General features: G+C 39.6%; 1 protein-coding gene across 1 annotated transcript in view; it reads right to left on the reverse strand.

Moving 5' to 3' along the window:
- Positions 1-17,167, reverse strand: part of TYR (tyrosinase) — a 42,932-nt gene that overhangs the window by 10,551 nt on the left and 15,214 nt on the right. Inside the window, exon 3 of the mRNA XM_068181554.1 lies at positions 12,321-12,468. Within this exon, the coding sequence (XP_068037655.1) occupies positions 12,321-12,468 (148 nt within the window). The remainder of the gene's footprint in view (positions 1-12,320; positions 12,469-17,167) is intronic.

Below are 17,167 nucleotides of genomic sequence, written 5' to 3' on the forward strand. Positions count from 1 at the left end.
GGGTCACTATAACTGCTGATAAAACTGCTGATAAGCTTATACTTGTGTGTACCAGCTCTAATAGGTTACAAGGTATTGGTATGTGGTAAAAGGTAATAATGACACCTACCTGGTATGTAGATGTTTTGTCAGTTTAAATTTTTCATTCAGGGAAAATATACTTAGCTTTTGCAAAACATTTTAGTGTGATATGGTGAAAATTAAAGCCATCTATAAAAGACATGGATATATCACTTCTATTTAATTGTCTATAAATAGACTTAAGTGGTTTTTTTTGTTCTGCTCCATACATATCAGGTTATACAAAGTGAAATTAAATGAGCCATAGTGGAAAATTAATTAAAAAACCCAAACAAACAAACCCACCTTGGTTTAATGAGTGGTGGGAAAATAGGATTGATTTGGGGATGATTAAAAAAAGGCCACCAATATATATTTTCTTACTGAAATATGAATTCATATTATTTAATGAATAATATATGCAATATGATTATAACTAATGAAAGGATGAGCCAAGAAATAACTGGGTTTATGCTGCCAGTGGGAAATACCAGGCAGAGTATAAAAGCATTGCGGTATGTAGGCTGGGTTCCTTCCTACTGTTCCAGATAGTGTTGTGCACTCTGAAAAAGATGGAAGGAAATCTTAAAATCTAGAAAAAGCAGAATAAAAAAATAAGAGTTGGCATTTTTCTTTATAATTTTGTAAAGCATCCTTTTAAGGGTCATTTCCCAAGTGTGATACCACAGACATGAGCAGAGGTACTCTTGACTGAGTGTAAGAGGAGAACAGACCTTAAATATCCATTTCTAAGATAGAGCTACCTCAGAGGCACTGGCTCATAGTGTGAACTGTCCCTTCAGGAAGATTTAACAAAAAATTTAATCCGGTGTGTTTTACCTTGTGATGGAGGACAGATGGAGAGAGGTGAAGGGGGAAGAAGAGGGTTCAGTTCCTCTGTATGAATTTCTGCCATACAACAAGGAACAAGAGGGTATGCCCAGTGGGAGGACTACAGTCACCTTTTGGTGAAGGCTCATGGTCCCTCTGGGTCCTTTGCACTGCAGGGGACACAGTACGGATTTTCTTCTACCTCCTTGTCCTCACTTTCCTTGTAAGCATTTGCACAACCATGCCATAAGCAGGAGTAAGGAACTGATTTGGTTTAAAACCAAACCTCCCCTTTATTTTCATTTGTTCTGGGATAGTTTAGGTGAGATAAAGCCATGGATCTGATTCATTATTCTTTTGTGTGATGGCCAGTACCAGCACAAGGGAGAAACTGAGGTGAGCATCTCTGGGTAGCACTAATTACCGAGCAGGAATTTTCTTCTTCCTAACCTATGTGCTAGGTCAAACCGACTTAAAACAACATTGAAATTGTGCTCTTTGTTTCTCAATAGCCTGATAAACCTGTGCCTCAGCCGAGCATGCACTCAGTATTAACCACTCAGTTGCTAGATGTCTGCTTTGTAATGCACCAATACATTTGTCAGGTTCAAATCCAAAGCCATGTCCTTTGTTGTGCCAGGTTTGACACAGAGACTTTAATTCCTCATCTCCAGTTGTGAGATGAGATGAGGTCAGACTGACTATTCCAGAAGGAATACAGAATATTGTTGCTTAGAGCCTATTTATACAATTTATTTCAGTATCATAAGATGTGACATGCTGTAGAAGAAATCTGGCAAGCAACACGTATTTGCATTTGGAAAGAAAAGAAAAAGGAAATAAATTGAAGAAAGCTGAAATGCCAGCCCAAGGACTGTGATTACACAGTAGTCATCACTTTAAAAGTTGGCACTAGTCAGCTCATATTGCAAAGTCACCTCAGGTAATTCCCATCCCAAGCATTTGGGAGAAAGATCGGTGCTTCAGTCCTGGAAGAGGTGCTGATGCTGAGGCTGTAAAGTCAAGGCACTGTACTGTTTGCCAATGTATGCAGTTATATTGCAGTATTCTTTTTTGTTCTTTTTGTTTTAAGTTGGCTAAAGACACTACAGGGACTCTCAGGAAGGTTGTAAACAAATTACACCGTCATAATGAAAGTGTCTGATTAAAAATTAAAATGCTACCCTCAGTTATTGTGAAAGCCCATCCAAAGCCTTTGAGGCTCTGTCCCCCACTGGTGAATCACTGCTGAGGATTGCCCTGGGTTACAGGGCTTATGCTGTCTAGTCCCAGCTGCTGGAGAACATCCAGGGGCTTCCATCATCAATTCCAAGCTGCAGCATGCAGCAATGATCTTTGGAAAATTTTGCCTCTTCCCCAACCTTTGCAGTACCTCTGTGAAGTTACTCCTATGCCAGTCCCTGGGCCAGCCACCAGAGACACCTGTGCATGCATGCACACCTGCATGTGCCTGCTTGTGGGTGAGGCAGCTGCAGGTCAGAGGGTTGGGTTAGTGACTACACTGGGTGCCTAAGGCCAGTTACTGGGGAATGTAGGCTGTGCATGTATATATCTTTATATGTATGTATATTTTCCCATAACAAGCTTTCATCATGGTCAGCCAAACAGGTAAAGAGGATGAAGCTGTTGGTGCCATTGGAATTTTGTGTGAGTGCTGCATTTTTTGCATTGATCTGCATATCTGGTCAAGCATGTTTGCATATATGCATACACACATATATACACCGTGTGTGTGTGTGTGAGGCTGGGAATACATTCTCAACCTCAGTACTGGCTGCACCCAAGAACATGAAGCTGTGGTAGCCATACCAGCTTTGGCTTCTAGATTTGTCAACACTTAAAAGATAGACTTGCATGAAACAGAAAGAAAATAGGATGTTTTAGCCTGGCAGAGCTGTCTTCCTACATAATGCTGTGCTTCTGATTTTTTTTTTCCTCAGACCATGTATTCCCCATGTAGATTAATTATATGCATCTGAAAGATGAATATTCAATTTCAGGAAAGATCTGGCCTACTTTATTTTTTCCCCTTTTCCCAATCTTCTGAACCAAAAGTGGGGATTTTTTTGTGGACTTGAGTGGATTAGACCACCTGAAATATGGAGGCACAATGTGCAGATGACATAAAGCCCCTTCCTTACTCAGCAAGATTGATAATAGTTGCAGGCTGTCTCCTAAAGTACCATTCTCTGAGTGAGGTATAATAACATACACTATGCTGACACCTTCCCACCCACTACAAAGTACCACCAGAGCTGGGCAGCCATCTGACACCTGAGGATCTTGGCACGGCTCTGCTTCACGAATCTCACTACAAGCATTTAATCTCCTTTGTTCTCACTGCACAAACTGGATGTTTGGAAAGTGTCAGATAAAGGAAACAAGAGGGAGGGAATTGACAAGGGTGTAGTCCCATGCAACCAATCCCACCTAAGATGAAAGCAGTGCCACTTTGCCTATGCCCCAGTTTCTTGAAAGCCTTAAGGTTACTGCAGCTGCTGCATTCATAGAATCATGAGATATCCTGAGCTGGGAGGGACCCACAAGAATTACTGAGTCCAGCTCCTGGCCCTGCACAGGGCATCCCCAAGAGTCACACCATGTGCCTGAGAGTGCTGTCCAAATGCTTCTTGAACTCGGTCAGGCTTGATGCTGTGACCACTTCCCTGGGGAGCCTGTTTAGTGCCCAACCACCCTCTGGGTGAAGAACCTTTCCCTAAACTAGGGAACTGTTTCCTGAGCTTCTCCTTTTTGAAACTAGATCTCGCCTGACACAGTTCCATGCCATTTGTGAGATATTTTTTAATATTTTCCCTACCAATGTGGTTTAGGACTTTTTTCCCTAATCTATCAAACACCCTCAACACGTCTGTAGGACTAAGAGAAGAGAAGGGTCTTCATACTTTCCATCTGCAACTTTTCCTCTTTATGTCAAACAATTTGAGCTTCCACAGGTATTTGAAGAAGATGCAATTAGATTTCTCATTTCTGCTTTGCATGCTTATTTGGCTGCAGAGGGCAATATAGCTTCCCCTCATTGCTCCAATAATCATGTAGTGCTCCAAGTGTTTCTCTCCTAGAATAAAAGTGTCACCAGCTCCTCAAGCCTCTGTCATGAAAAGAAGCTGCTCAAGCACCAGTCTCCTGCAGAGCATTCAGATAGAATGATCTTGAGCAGAGATGACTGCTATCTGTTCCTCTTTAAGAGAGGGTTGCTGAAGTCCTGCACTACTATTCCCCATTTCCTGTCATTTGGTTTCATTGCAAACTACTTAACCCTTCCCAAGAAAGTCATGAAGCTACCTGAGGCTTCAGTTCCACTGCATATAAGTCTGGACTCCCCTGCCACAAAGCTTAACAAGCTGAGCAGTCCTGTAACCTACTTTCCCAGTACAGAAACCTTATTGAAATATTACTGGTTTTTGCCTTCTCAGAAAACTGGGTACGATGAAACAACAAGTGCTGAACCCACCTTTGATCAGTTGCTATTATATTACCATCTAAAGAGCTTTATTTCTACTAAAGAGGAAGATAATAAATAAGCCAAGCTTTACACTAAAGACAAGAGCTGAGTGTTGGAAAAAATGTGTAGGAATCTGTGCAGAGGAATGTCCATATTCTCTAGCATAGGACTAGATAGTGACTTCGCCTAACCCAGTTATATGCAAAATAATCTAATTCCTATGGGAGCTTGTTCTGTACCTCTACTGGAAAGAAATGAGTTTAAATGAGGATTAGCTGCACTGAGATTCCATCAGATACCTGATCTAAACTCTGTTGCTTTTCTTAGTCAAGTCAGCCTTTGTTTAACGCCAATGTTGTAAATGACTTTTCTGAGGTACAGGAGAGAAATTCTTGTTCCATAAATAGCTGTCATCATGTGTGTTGTTTCACCCCTTACTGACAAACCAGAGCAATATTTGGCTAGAGATATTTGTTTTCCATTCAGATTTAGGTCTCCAATACTGTCCAACAAGCACTGCAAACCCCAGGTTACAGGTGAGACATAATGGGGTGTCCTGTGTGCTTTGTAAATAAGGGAATAGAAATGCAACCAACCATGTGCTGCATTGAAAACAAAAGTTACCATTTGATAGAATGTATATCCTGTGCTAAATTTCTCAGAATCATTTTTGCCATGGTTTGTTGCTTACACAAAAACATCACTTAAGTCAGAGATAGTAAAAATGCAGCTGCTCCAAAGTTTAATAACTACTTTTCCCTGAAGACAAAGATAACAAGCAGATTAAAATGGTTGGCTGTGGAGGTAGCTGGACTGACACTATAGAACCTGCTTTTGTACTTGCATTTCAGTTTTTTTGAGACTTAAATATTGTCATTATTGAGGTTCACAAGGACATATAATGCATAAACCACATTTATGGAAGTGAAGTGATAATTTCTTTTGATGAATAGGAGGTAGCTACATGTGGGTGAGAAAAGTACCATGTTTTCTTGTGATTTTTTACAATGTGAACAATTGCATCAGCTGTTATTGCAGAAGTGCTGCAGGAAGGAAATGCTAGCTGTCTGTATCAGAGCTCATTTTGATTGCTGTACCGCAGGGAGCTTTCTCCTCTTCCAGCTTTAAGAGAATAGGTGAAGACTAACCATGCAGCTCTTGTGCAGTTTCAAGGCAGTGTAACCTTTCCTTTTAAAAACCAGTAATTGTTTGCAAAATATGTGGTGTATGAAGTGATCAATTCAGTAATTGTGTTGGTTGAGCTAAAATCTTGCAGTAAGATTAATATGAAACCTGCACTTTAAATGGGACTCTTTGAACTGAACCTGCTATATAATAAATTTTTATGAACAGAATGGATCTAGCCTGAATAATGACATGACAGGTGAGATTGCCAAATGCTATATTTCACATATGATGCAGAATGTCTGTTTTACCTTTCTCTGGTCATTCCCCTAAAGCAAGGTGGAACAGCAGCACTATAGGTTATATGTGTACTTAATCAATAAAAAGAATATTTATCTCCAGAGCCTGATCCTTGTTATTATTTCTCTCTGTGTCTGCCTCTGTATGGTGTACCTGTGGATATCCAGAGGACTTATTTAATGTTACTTTAAATGCAGGTGCACCCTCAAATGTAAAACATATATTCAGTTCCCCTCTGTCCACTGGAGGAGGGATGCTCTAAACCTGTACTCCTTCACTTTACCTCTAGCCATGGTACATGTTAGATGACAGGTGATGTGACCCTCCAAGGCTGCTCTTGCATCCCTTTGGGTGCTTTGCAATTGCAACTGCTCAGGCTTACTGAAGTAGATGTTAGAGCCCAGCTCAATATCTTGGTGTATGATTTGCCTTTCAGCCCCAGATGCAGCGATATCAAAGCAGAGATACTGGGGAGCTGTTTCTCAGCAACACCCCATCCTTCCCACTTACACTCTGCTTTCCATGGATATATTTATGTGGTATTTTGCAGGAGATGTGAACTCGCTCTGCCCACATACTGAGCCCACTTTGAGTGAATCAGCTCCATCAAATAAACTGGGTAGCTCTGGTTAACATGCTACAAAGCCTGAGAGATTAGGAGGGAAAGGTTAGCAGCTCTGCTCGGTGCCAAAAGAAGGCTTGTGGTAACAAAGGGAGCATGTGTCCTCCTGCACATTTGTAGACATCCCCAAGGGAAACAAAAGTAAAAAATTAGAAATTTCCTTTCTAAAAACTTCCATGCTTGAGTTTACCCCCGCCTTCTGTACTTATCTGCTCTGTATCTCACACTTGTAGGAGTTTGTGTGACCCAAAGTCATTCCTGACCCACCCTCAAATATTCTGCTGGAGAGCAGTTTGCTTCCTCTAAGTCCCTTGTGATAGAACAAAGCTGCTTTCTGTGTGCAGGACCCGCTGTGACAAGGTGAATTTTTAAAATATCAGTGAAGGGTGAAAGCTGGGCTACCTTGCTGCTGTGCCACAGAACCTGCTGGTGGGATGTAGCTGTGCATGCTGATCAGAGCTCTCTTCCCAGGATATTGCTAATGGCAACCTCTTGACCTGCCTTTGTCTAATAGATTTCAAGTGGCTCCAAGCTGTGGCTCATTCAGCTCCAGGAAATTTTGACTTCTAGGCTGTGTCATTTACAAATGTAACCTCAAAAAGCAGTAACAGCCTTGCTGTGTCTATATCAAGGAATAAAATTAATCATATAATTTTTGTTTATAATGTGATTTTTCAATTTTTAGACTGTTTTATTATTAGCTAATATATTATTGTTCTACAATTTCCATATCAGCTGCCCCTCAAACAAAAGTTTTTGTATGTGCTGTCTCTAAGTTTTGTATACCAAAGGGAGAAAATAATTCCTCAGCCTCATGCTTTATCTGTGTTGTCTCCCACTGGAGACATTTCAGGATAAAGAATCATTCTTATTTCATGTATTAAACAAGTCTGGAAACATAACGTTGTCTTACAAGAATTTCTGAAGATTCTTTTTAAATGCCTTTTCTCCAAATGTTCCAAATTCTTGAACCAAATAGTTTTTAACTTCTAAAATAAGTTCTTGTTTCCTGTCAACACTTCAAAACAAGAGAACAACTTGGTTTTTTATTGTGCTGTTTTTTGGTTTAAAAACCCTGAGATGACATTCAAAAGAAAACTAAAATGATCTGTTTCAAAAACAGAGTAAAAATAAGTAACTTTTATTTTGACATCTCCTGGGAATGAAAATCAAATTTTCTCATGTTAAAGCATTTTTTACAACAAAATCACTTTTTTCTCTTCTGCCATAGTGCGGCCTTTTATTTTTTTATTTTTTTAAGTGGAACAAGGTGCTGGCATCATGCTGAATATATTGAATCCACAGGGACTGAAAGTGTCCGTAAAGTTGGCTGAGGGAATGGAGCGCTGCTGATCAGAGCAGGGATGTCCAGCTGTGTCTTGTCTTTGCTATTTTATGTGACAGTAAATGAAGCAATTGTTACCTCCTGTTTCTTTGATATTTGAGAGCCACAGGTTGAGGCCAAGGTGCCAGGTGCTGCACAGGCCAGGGGAATGAGATAGTCCCTTAATGACAGAGCTTACAACATGCACACAGGACAAGGCACAACAGAGAGATGCAGACAGAAGGATCAGGCACTCACGCACTGGGACTGCAATAGTCCACTCACTAAGGAGGAGTATGGAGGGACTTGTCTGAATGCCAAAAAGGTATACAGTAGAGAATGGTATAATGAACATTTTGGAGGGGTACCTGAGTTCCTTAATGATTTGGGGCTGAGCAGTGAAGGGCCTTCATGACAGAAGCCAGTAGATCTGATGTAAGAGAACAAAGAAGCAGCAGAAGGGTATGAACAGAGAAGAACACTTGGAGTTAAGAAGAGCACTGGGTTAATGTGATGGTGGTTGCAGCAGCATTCTGAACTGTGCAGTTATTTATGATAGCTGGAGAAAAGAGGTCATGTAATGATGGCATCACTAGAACTGGTAATCTGGATCTAGCTCTAGAATAATATGCAAATAGTCTAACAAATACTAGGCTTTAGAGAGGTGAGAGACTGATATCTTACACATCTGTTGTGTGTCTCCAGAAAATTATTTCTAAATTGCTTGTTCTAAAACCAGGGCCTTTGGAAGTCATCCACATTATTGTAATAAATCCTGCCCATTTCTGCAGAACTTAGGAACAAGATGAGAACTGAGGCCCTATTGCATTAGCTGCTGCATGGGCATAGAGCTGTAAGGAGATCTTTAATGACAACTTCTATTCCCTGTTGCTATTTAGCTTTTCTTAGGGAAATTGTTGGGTTGTGGTGTGGAAATCCAGAGTTATAGAGGTATGAAATAAATGAGAAGAAAGCTGAAATATTCAAAGGGTAGAAGTACAGGGCAAACAGATGGAGATACTACATGCCTTTAGAGATGAAACATCTAGATGATCCAGCAGAGAGGAAGGAGTTCCTTCTCTGAGCACAGAAAACACCCCAGTGATCTCAAGTGTGACTGGGCTCATGCTTTCATGGCCTGTGCAGCTGCTCCATACAGCTTGAGTGGGTTGACTCCTCCCTTGTTATTCCCTTGTGCTGACTGTAGAGCATATCTGAATAGTAAAGAGATTTGCAATTAAGAGAAATGCTTCAGAGAGCTAAAAAAGCTCTTGTTTTTGCTGAATGTATATTTTGTTGCATATTTTTTCTTTTTATTTTTGAGCCATTAAATTAACAATTAATAACTTTCATGGTGGTCACCTGCTTTTACCAAGCACTGAGATTTGATCCCTACATCTTCTAGCAAGTAAGAAGGCAAGGAGCTTGATTAATCATTGCTAAGAAAGCTGTTGCCTCGGTACCTTCATACATCTGCACTACTGAGAGGGAATGACCTAAAAAAAATGGAAATGTTTATAAGCCAGTGCTTTTTTCTTTCACCTGAGTTATCTCAACTGCACCTCTGCTTCATCTATCCTTCCCTCCTTTTGTGCAATCAGGCCTGGGCAGGGAAGGTGAGGGACAGCAGATGGTAGGCTGGCTGTTGCTCAGTTTAGAAAGCAACTCCTAACATTTGGCTCACACCTGTCAGCAGACTCCGTATACACTTGTTTATCCTCCTCTGTACCATATGTTTCCATGCAAAATCAGTTCCAATGATCTATTGCCTTATTGCTATCACTCCTATTATGGTTGTAACTGAGCATTTCACAGTCATTAATACATTTAGCCTGACAGCATCGCTGCTGCGTAGGCATCTAATATCTCCCACTGTACAGATGGGTTAGCTCAAGCTCTGATCCACAGCTCCTCAAAAGCTTCATTGAAATCAATGGGAAGGAAATACATCTCCAGGGGAGGAAAGTTTGGGAGAGCAAGTTGCATGCTGGGTTTCACTCAAGGAATTTGCAATAGAGTGAGGAAATTCCTCAGTGGGATCCTACTTGGATGCTCAAAGTGCTGGACCATTGTTGCTTTCCTGACACAGAGCTGCTGCCTGCCTCAGCAAACCCAGCAGAACTGTGGTTGTTGTTGTCATCAGAAGATACAGTTGAAAAGTTAGTTAAAAGCCCATTGGCCCAATGTAGTGTTAGCAGTCAGCTCAAAAGTATTCTGCCCAAATGAGAAAAGTTGATAAGGACCAAAAAATGTGCTTCTGCTGCTCTGGAGACTGTCTCCCACTTCCTCTATTCTTTGTATTCTTGCTTGCCTCTCAGAAAAGAATTTCCTCGCAGCCCTTCAAGTCTATGTAGGAGAGGAGCAGGGTTTTCTAAAATGCACTGTATGTACCTATCAGTCACCTACTTATTAATTATAACTAAAAGCGTGATTAATCTGTCACAGATAGAGATGCTAAGTAACCCAAAGCAGGCTAATGCATTTCTGTCACCTACACAAAAGGCAGCATTATTCTCAGATTTTACATCTGTGTGTACTGAGGCCCATATTCACAGCAGCTGCAGAGCACTGGTGATGCCTTTCTGCCACAGATGGGATGAGGTTGCATCATGCATATCTCTGTTGCCTCCACAGAGCCTGGGCAGTGGTTTATTTCTTCAACACTAGTACAGTTTAATGAAGTTATCTTTTGCAAATAATTTTGCCTTTTAAAATTGATAACAATTATAGTTATGAGAATTATTTCCAGGGACTCATAATGACTATGACTGAAATTCCTCAGTGGAAAGGGTCAGCATGAAGACCAAGGTGCTATTTAAGCCTTGCAATGAGTGGAGCTAAAAGGTGCACAGGTCTCCTGCAAGTGTCAATGTCTAAGGAAAACAATTCTTTTGACATGGCACAACATATTTTTTCTTTTCTGTGTTCCTTTTCTCTGAATATTCAATTGATCCATTTTTATTAGCCTAGATGTTGGAAAGTTAATTTCCAGGCACTAGTTTGAGATTAGCAACCACACTTGAAACCCTCAACCATCCATCCTGTGAAGCAGTCAATGCATGGATATGCTAAATCACAGCTAAGCTACACTGTGTAAGGTTTAACATGTCCTCAAGAAAAGCTTTTCACATAAAAGATTTTCAAAACTGACATTTCCAGAAGACTAATTTTACCCTATGATATCAGGAGCGGAAGACATTTAAGTCAGCCATTGAAGGAATGATTCCACTGATGCCTGGGTGACTTGCTAAGACTTGATGCCCTATTTCTGGATAGGTAAACTATGAAGAATATAATCAGTTATCTCATTAAATATATATATATATATATATATATATATATATATATATATATATAATATTTTCTTATATATAAATGGTATTATTTTTTCAGTCCTCTTATATTTAAAATATATATGAGAAGCAAAAGCCCAGCTTCAGTTTTGTCTTTTTACATCTACTAGCTTTTTGGTTAAATAAGATAAAGTTTTACATAAGAGTTTTGATGTGAACTGCCTGAGACTGCAAGGTGTAGAGCTTGCAAGATGTATAGCTTGCAAGCTGTAATCTGCATCCCTCCTATGCTGCATGCCTCAGTGGCCCAAATAAAGAATCCATTTTGGTCTTCATCTCAATAGGCACCTTGCTACATGCAGGCAGAGTCTCAGACAGTAGGTTTCTGAGTATGCAGATTTATGCAAGTTTTTATTTTTTCTTTTGTCTTAAGCTATTCATTAGTCAAGCAACATTCAGTGGAGAAAGAGTAGAAGATGGATAAGAAAATATAAACTGCCCCAGAACAAATGTTTTTTGTGTGGCTCTTACAGTTCTTTGCTTAGTTTTTTTTTTTTTTTTTAATTGCTCTTTAGTCATCACAAGTTGGTGTAAATGCAGTCCAGAGTAAATTGTAGTCATTCACATGTACTATGGTGACACAGAAATGGAATCTTGGAATGCCATCCTTAATGTAGCAATTTCACCAGTTTCTAGCAAAACTGTACTCTCCTACCCTTTCTTATTAATAAACATGATATCCTTCTGTTTGCTATCCTTTCATTATGCACAGCTGTACTCTTCCCTTTCATCAAGAAACAGTCACAATTTTGTTTGTCACACTTAAATACTAATTTTTTCTTCTTTATTTATGAATAGCAGGCTTAGATTTTCCTTATGGAATAGAAATTGAAACAGCCCTGACATTTAGAATGTAAAGGAATTGCTCCAAATGATTATAGTCGTGTTAAAATGAGTCACTCACTTTTGATCCAAACTTCCTGCCATACACATCCATATATATTAATCATTATGACATCATTGAAGAACTATTTTTACCTTTTTAATAAAAGCTGAGTGCATTTGTCAAGTCATCAAATTATATTTAATCCAGCAAACATACAGACTGGTTAGGAAAGACACATGCTTTCAAATAACAGCACAGCTCCTTTCTACATGTCTGAAAATGTTGTGTGTCTAAAAACACATAAAATGTTTGTATTCTTTGAAATGCAGGTGAAAAGCACACTATTAAAAAACCCCACATAATGAATTCGTTTTATTAAGGAAAATGATACTTACCTGTCCACAAATGCATGGTGTAATACAAAGATAGGATCATTTGCAGAGCCTTGTACTTGGGACATGGAGCCATTCATGTAGATGTGAAGTGCGTTATGCAAACCGCTTTGTGCTGGGTTTGATATTGCAGTCTGTGGATCAGCAAAGCCTGTAGAGAAAATAATATGCTGATATGACAATGTGTATAATTCTTTTTCCAGTAACAGTGAAGATCAAAGTACTTACTTTCCTTTCATTTACATTCAGCCTTTTAGACAAGAGCTTAGAAAAACTTGTAAAGGAGTGCTAATATATTTCAAAGGCATAGCAAAGATGAAATTAAAATAAGCTAAATTAAAACTCCTGTCGTGTAGCTAATGCAGCATGTCAGCAAATGTACTGCTTAATTGTTTTTTATTTTTAAATTTCTTTGTCCATTTTTTTGTCTGGTAAAATGCTACATAATCCCTATAGACATTTATGTGCGGATATTTATTTATGTTGGGAAAACTTATTAACTTTATTTTCATTTTTAATCTCTATATTTACAGGCTCCTAAGATAAAACAGATTATTTTATCTCATCATATACTCAGTCATTTATTAATGTTTGTCTCTATAGATCACATTCTTTTATTGATGGGAGATGCAATTTATAATCTCTACAGAAGGTTTTGGTGAGGAATCAATAATCTTTTGCAGTCTGACTTTCAGGATGGTAGTCTATGGACCACTGTTATTTTGGAGGACGCTTAAAAGATGGGCTTTAGGAAGGGCTTACACAGACCAACTCCCAAGCAGGAAATACTGGAAGATGAGTTTGTACATTAGTTTTTCTTTTGGTAGTCTGTCTATATTTGAGTCTGATGTTATAACTCTACTCACCATCCCATCAGCCATGCTTCCAACAAACTTGCAAGGATTCCTAGTAAAAGCCAGCTCAACCATCTGATCCTTCTCTGGGATTTTCCCAGAGAATAGGAGGAGAAAGCTATGTTGTCCTCCCAGTCTATTTCTGAACCAGATGCTAGTTCTGATATTTAACCCATGCCACAAAGTCTCTGATATCTGTCTCTTTTATTTGGTTACTGAAGATGTCTTCTTCTCACAATTTCTGTAAGCTGTAGGATGAGGAAGCTTGATAGAGACACATTAAAACATCTGCACAATTTAATTATCAAATAAAATGAGCTGTGAACAATATGATCATTGTGTTGATCCTCAGTATTTCCCAAATATTGTTGCAGTTTATCATATCTTCAAGGTGGAGAAAATAAAGATATTAGTTTTTATCTATGGGAAATTCCTAATGGACTTTAAACACTTGCTTTATTTACTTATTTGGATGAAGAACTAGCATTTGAATGAGAATCAGTAATATACTTTTGAAGTGAATCTCCAAACAGCCTTGGTATTTGACACTGTGACTCACACCACAGGGCAATTTCTGACTTTGCAAGCTGGATTCCTTTTGTAGAAAATCGAAAATGTGCCAGCTATCAGTGGGCGTTCAGTTCAGGGGACTAAACTACAGCCAGTATGAAAAACCCCTTCCCTGTGAAAGCCCTAACCTGTAACATGGAATTTGGGTCCACAGTTTCAGCTGTCTTGCTCTGGATTTGCTCCTCTCTGAGTCACACAAGGTATTAACTGAGACGTGTCTAGAGTTGCCTTATGAGTAGGGTCATACCCTGAACTTGGAAACATGAGTTTTACACCCAAATAGGACTCTGATCTTCTGTGTGAAATGATTGCATTGCTTTGCCACTCTAAATTCCGTCATTGTGCCTTTTGTTGTCAGTCAACTTCTTCAAGCAAGGGAAGAGCATCTGGCATAAACCCACTGGTATTTATAAGAATCAAATCATAACCATAGCACCTAAGAACCAAAATACAATAATAGCCATCCATCTTTCTGAGTCTATAGTAGGACAAAGCTTTAGAGAATTCAGGGGAAATCAGAGTTGAAAATATAATGAGGACATTTGGAGAAGGTAGAGTTGGCTTGCTATGAATATTGTAAACTTTAAGGTAAAGTACGTCTGGATTCAGGAAATAAAGAAGAATACATTAACATCTGCAGATTTTGAGTACATCAGATATGGAGCAGGATTCTGGAGGGTTTTTCTTGGTGACATAAACAGGAAAGGACAGAAGTTCTCAAAGCCAAAATTGGGCCCACAGAAATCTGCATGATGGTGAATGCTATGATTCCCATTATAAAGAATACATGTACATTGACAGTCTGTCTGGAACTCACAGGAAGCAGTGGCAGCAATTTTGGCCTTCTTGCTGCTGGCCACAGGACATGGTTATTGGGATCAGTCAATTTAGCAATACTAGAACATTTCTGTGAACATTAACTGGATAGGATATATCTATGCATCATTCAGAAGTAATTCTTCTGCTTATGTTCCACTGCATTAAGTATTTAAGTATGTTTAAGGGAAGAAAAACTTATTGCAGGGTCTCGGTAGACAGCTAGATAGATGTTTGATATCAGACTTTGGATGCTTCTTACATTTCTTAATGCATTTCAAACACTTGATCTAATACTTCATAAAAATATACAGAATAGTCATTTTGTCTCTGGACAGCTTTTCATGGAACATCTGCACATAAGCAATTTATCTTAATCATCAAAATCTCTGTACTGGAACAGCTTTAGCAACCCCACCCTCTGGCTCCAGATAATTGCGATTCATCCAGTCAGTGTCAAAGTTGATGTCATGTTTAACCCTGCACGTGAGAAGTTCTAATATCTGATCTCTTGTTATGAAAACTCCATATAAATTTGTAAGTTAGCAGAAATGAAGCCATGATGTGATGTCACTGCATCTTATTAGCTGGGGTCATATTCATTCAGACTTTTTAAAATTTCAGTGCAATCAGCTATCCAGGATGACATACTAGAGTGGGGTTGCCCAAAAAGAACATGTAAGAACTTCACAGTTTTCTCAGAGTACAGGAAACTTCGCTGAGGTAGCTGCAGTAAAATCACCTCCAAAGCAGATGTGAGACTACAGATACAAGCAGTGAGCTGAAATAAGAGCTCCTCATCTCTGTGTAGGGGAACTCTTCCTCCTCCAGCTGCCTTGCCCCATGCTGTGCCTTCCTCTCCTCTGCACTAACTTTATCTCGTCAGTCCTTTTATGAACTGATTTCACTGACTATTCTGGCAGTAAACTACCCTGGAGTGTGGGATGTCAGGTTTTCTTTCCAGGCCCCTAAAATGCAGAGTCTCAGATAAGGATATGATGAGGACAAGTGATGGTACCAAAAAAGGAGGGAGAGTGACTGACAAATGGATGGAGGAGACTGCAGTGAACTATTAAATCATCTTGGCCAGTATAGAAATCATCTTGGCCAGAAACATCTCTGTAACATTGAGATGTTCTTATAAAACTTTGGTTGATTATGGTGCATCAGAAATAGTTATCAGGACATACATCACTGAAGTGAAGTTTCTCCAGTGATTTGGATAAGAGAAAAATCACAGTTTTAGAGCTTCATAGACCTTGTTCTGCTTCTGCTCCTAACACTGTTGATCAGCAACAGTGATTTAGTGCATTTGAAGTATCTTTACTGAGGCAAGCCAAATTAAATCAGGTAGGAATTTAGACCAAAATTTATTATAATAGAAAATAATGATGCCGCTCAAAATTAAGGCTTCCTGATAGTTTTTAGGATGGTATATAGGTGGTTCTCATTGAACATGCAATTAGCTCAGGTGTATGCCTTTAAATAGAGTACTTAATTATATTAACTGTGGATTTTGCATTCTGCTAACAGAGACCATAGAAGTCCATGCACAATCAGTCAAGTGCAGAACTTTATATACTGAAAGCAGGTAGTGTTTTCCTCAGTTGCTCATTTGCCACTGACTGAGGTGCTGTAACTACACTTAGCAGCAGGTATGCAGAGCTCAGAGAGCATTAGCACTGCAAAGTGCTACAGAAATGGAGGATCCATTCCAACAATCCTATCTTCTTCAATTATCCTGGGGAACTGCTTAGCATCTCTGGCATCCGTAGCATCATTGAGATATCCATAACAGTTTTGCAAGTGGTTTTCTGTTTTCTGCAAAACAGTATTTCTTACAAAATAAATTTTAGTTTTGTATGACTTTCTAGGCCAGTGGAAAGGACAACTGGTACTTTAAAGGTTAAATTCTGCTTTGTTTGTTGCATGTTGAGGGGATTGATTGCACCCCCAGTCAATTTGCAGAAAACACTAAGCTGGATGGTTGATCTGCTGGAGGCCAGGAATCACAGAATCAATGAGGTTGGAAAAGACCTTTGAGATCATCCAGTCCAACCTATGACCAGACATCCCATGTCAACTTGATCATGGCACTAAGTACCGTGTCCCATCTTTCCTTAAACACTTCCACAGATGGTAGCTCGCCACCTCCCTGGGCAGCCCATTCCAATGTCTAATCACACTTTCTGTAAAGAAATTCCTCCTAATGCCCAACATAAACCTCTCCTGGCACAGCTTGGAGCTCTGTTGTCTCATCCTACTGCTAGTTTCTGGGGAGAAGAGACTGACCCCACCTGGCTACAACCTACTTTCAGAGAGTGATAAGGTCCCCCATGAGCCTCCTTTTCCTCAGGCTAAACAACCTCATGTCCCTCAGAAGCTCCTCATAAGACGTGCTGCAGACCCTTCACTACCCCTGTTGCCCTCGTCTGGACTGGAAGAAGGCTCTGCAGAGAGATCTGGACAGGCTGGATTGATGGGCTGAGGAAAATTTTGTGAGGTTCAGCCAGGTGAAGTGGTGGTTCACAACATGAGCGCTACAGGTTTGGGGAAGAGTGGCTGGAAAGCCACCCATTGGAAAAAGACCTGTTGGTTGACAGCAGCTGA

The sequence above is a fragment of the Anomalospiza imberbis genome, chromosome 2 (assembly GCF_031753505.1).
Source record: "Anomalospiza imberbis isolate Cuckoo-Finch-1a 21T00152 chromosome 2, ASM3175350v1, whole genome shotgun sequence".
Taxonomy (NCBI): domain Eukaryota; kingdom Metazoa; phylum Chordata; class Aves; order Passeriformes; family Viduidae; genus Anomalospiza; species Anomalospiza imberbis.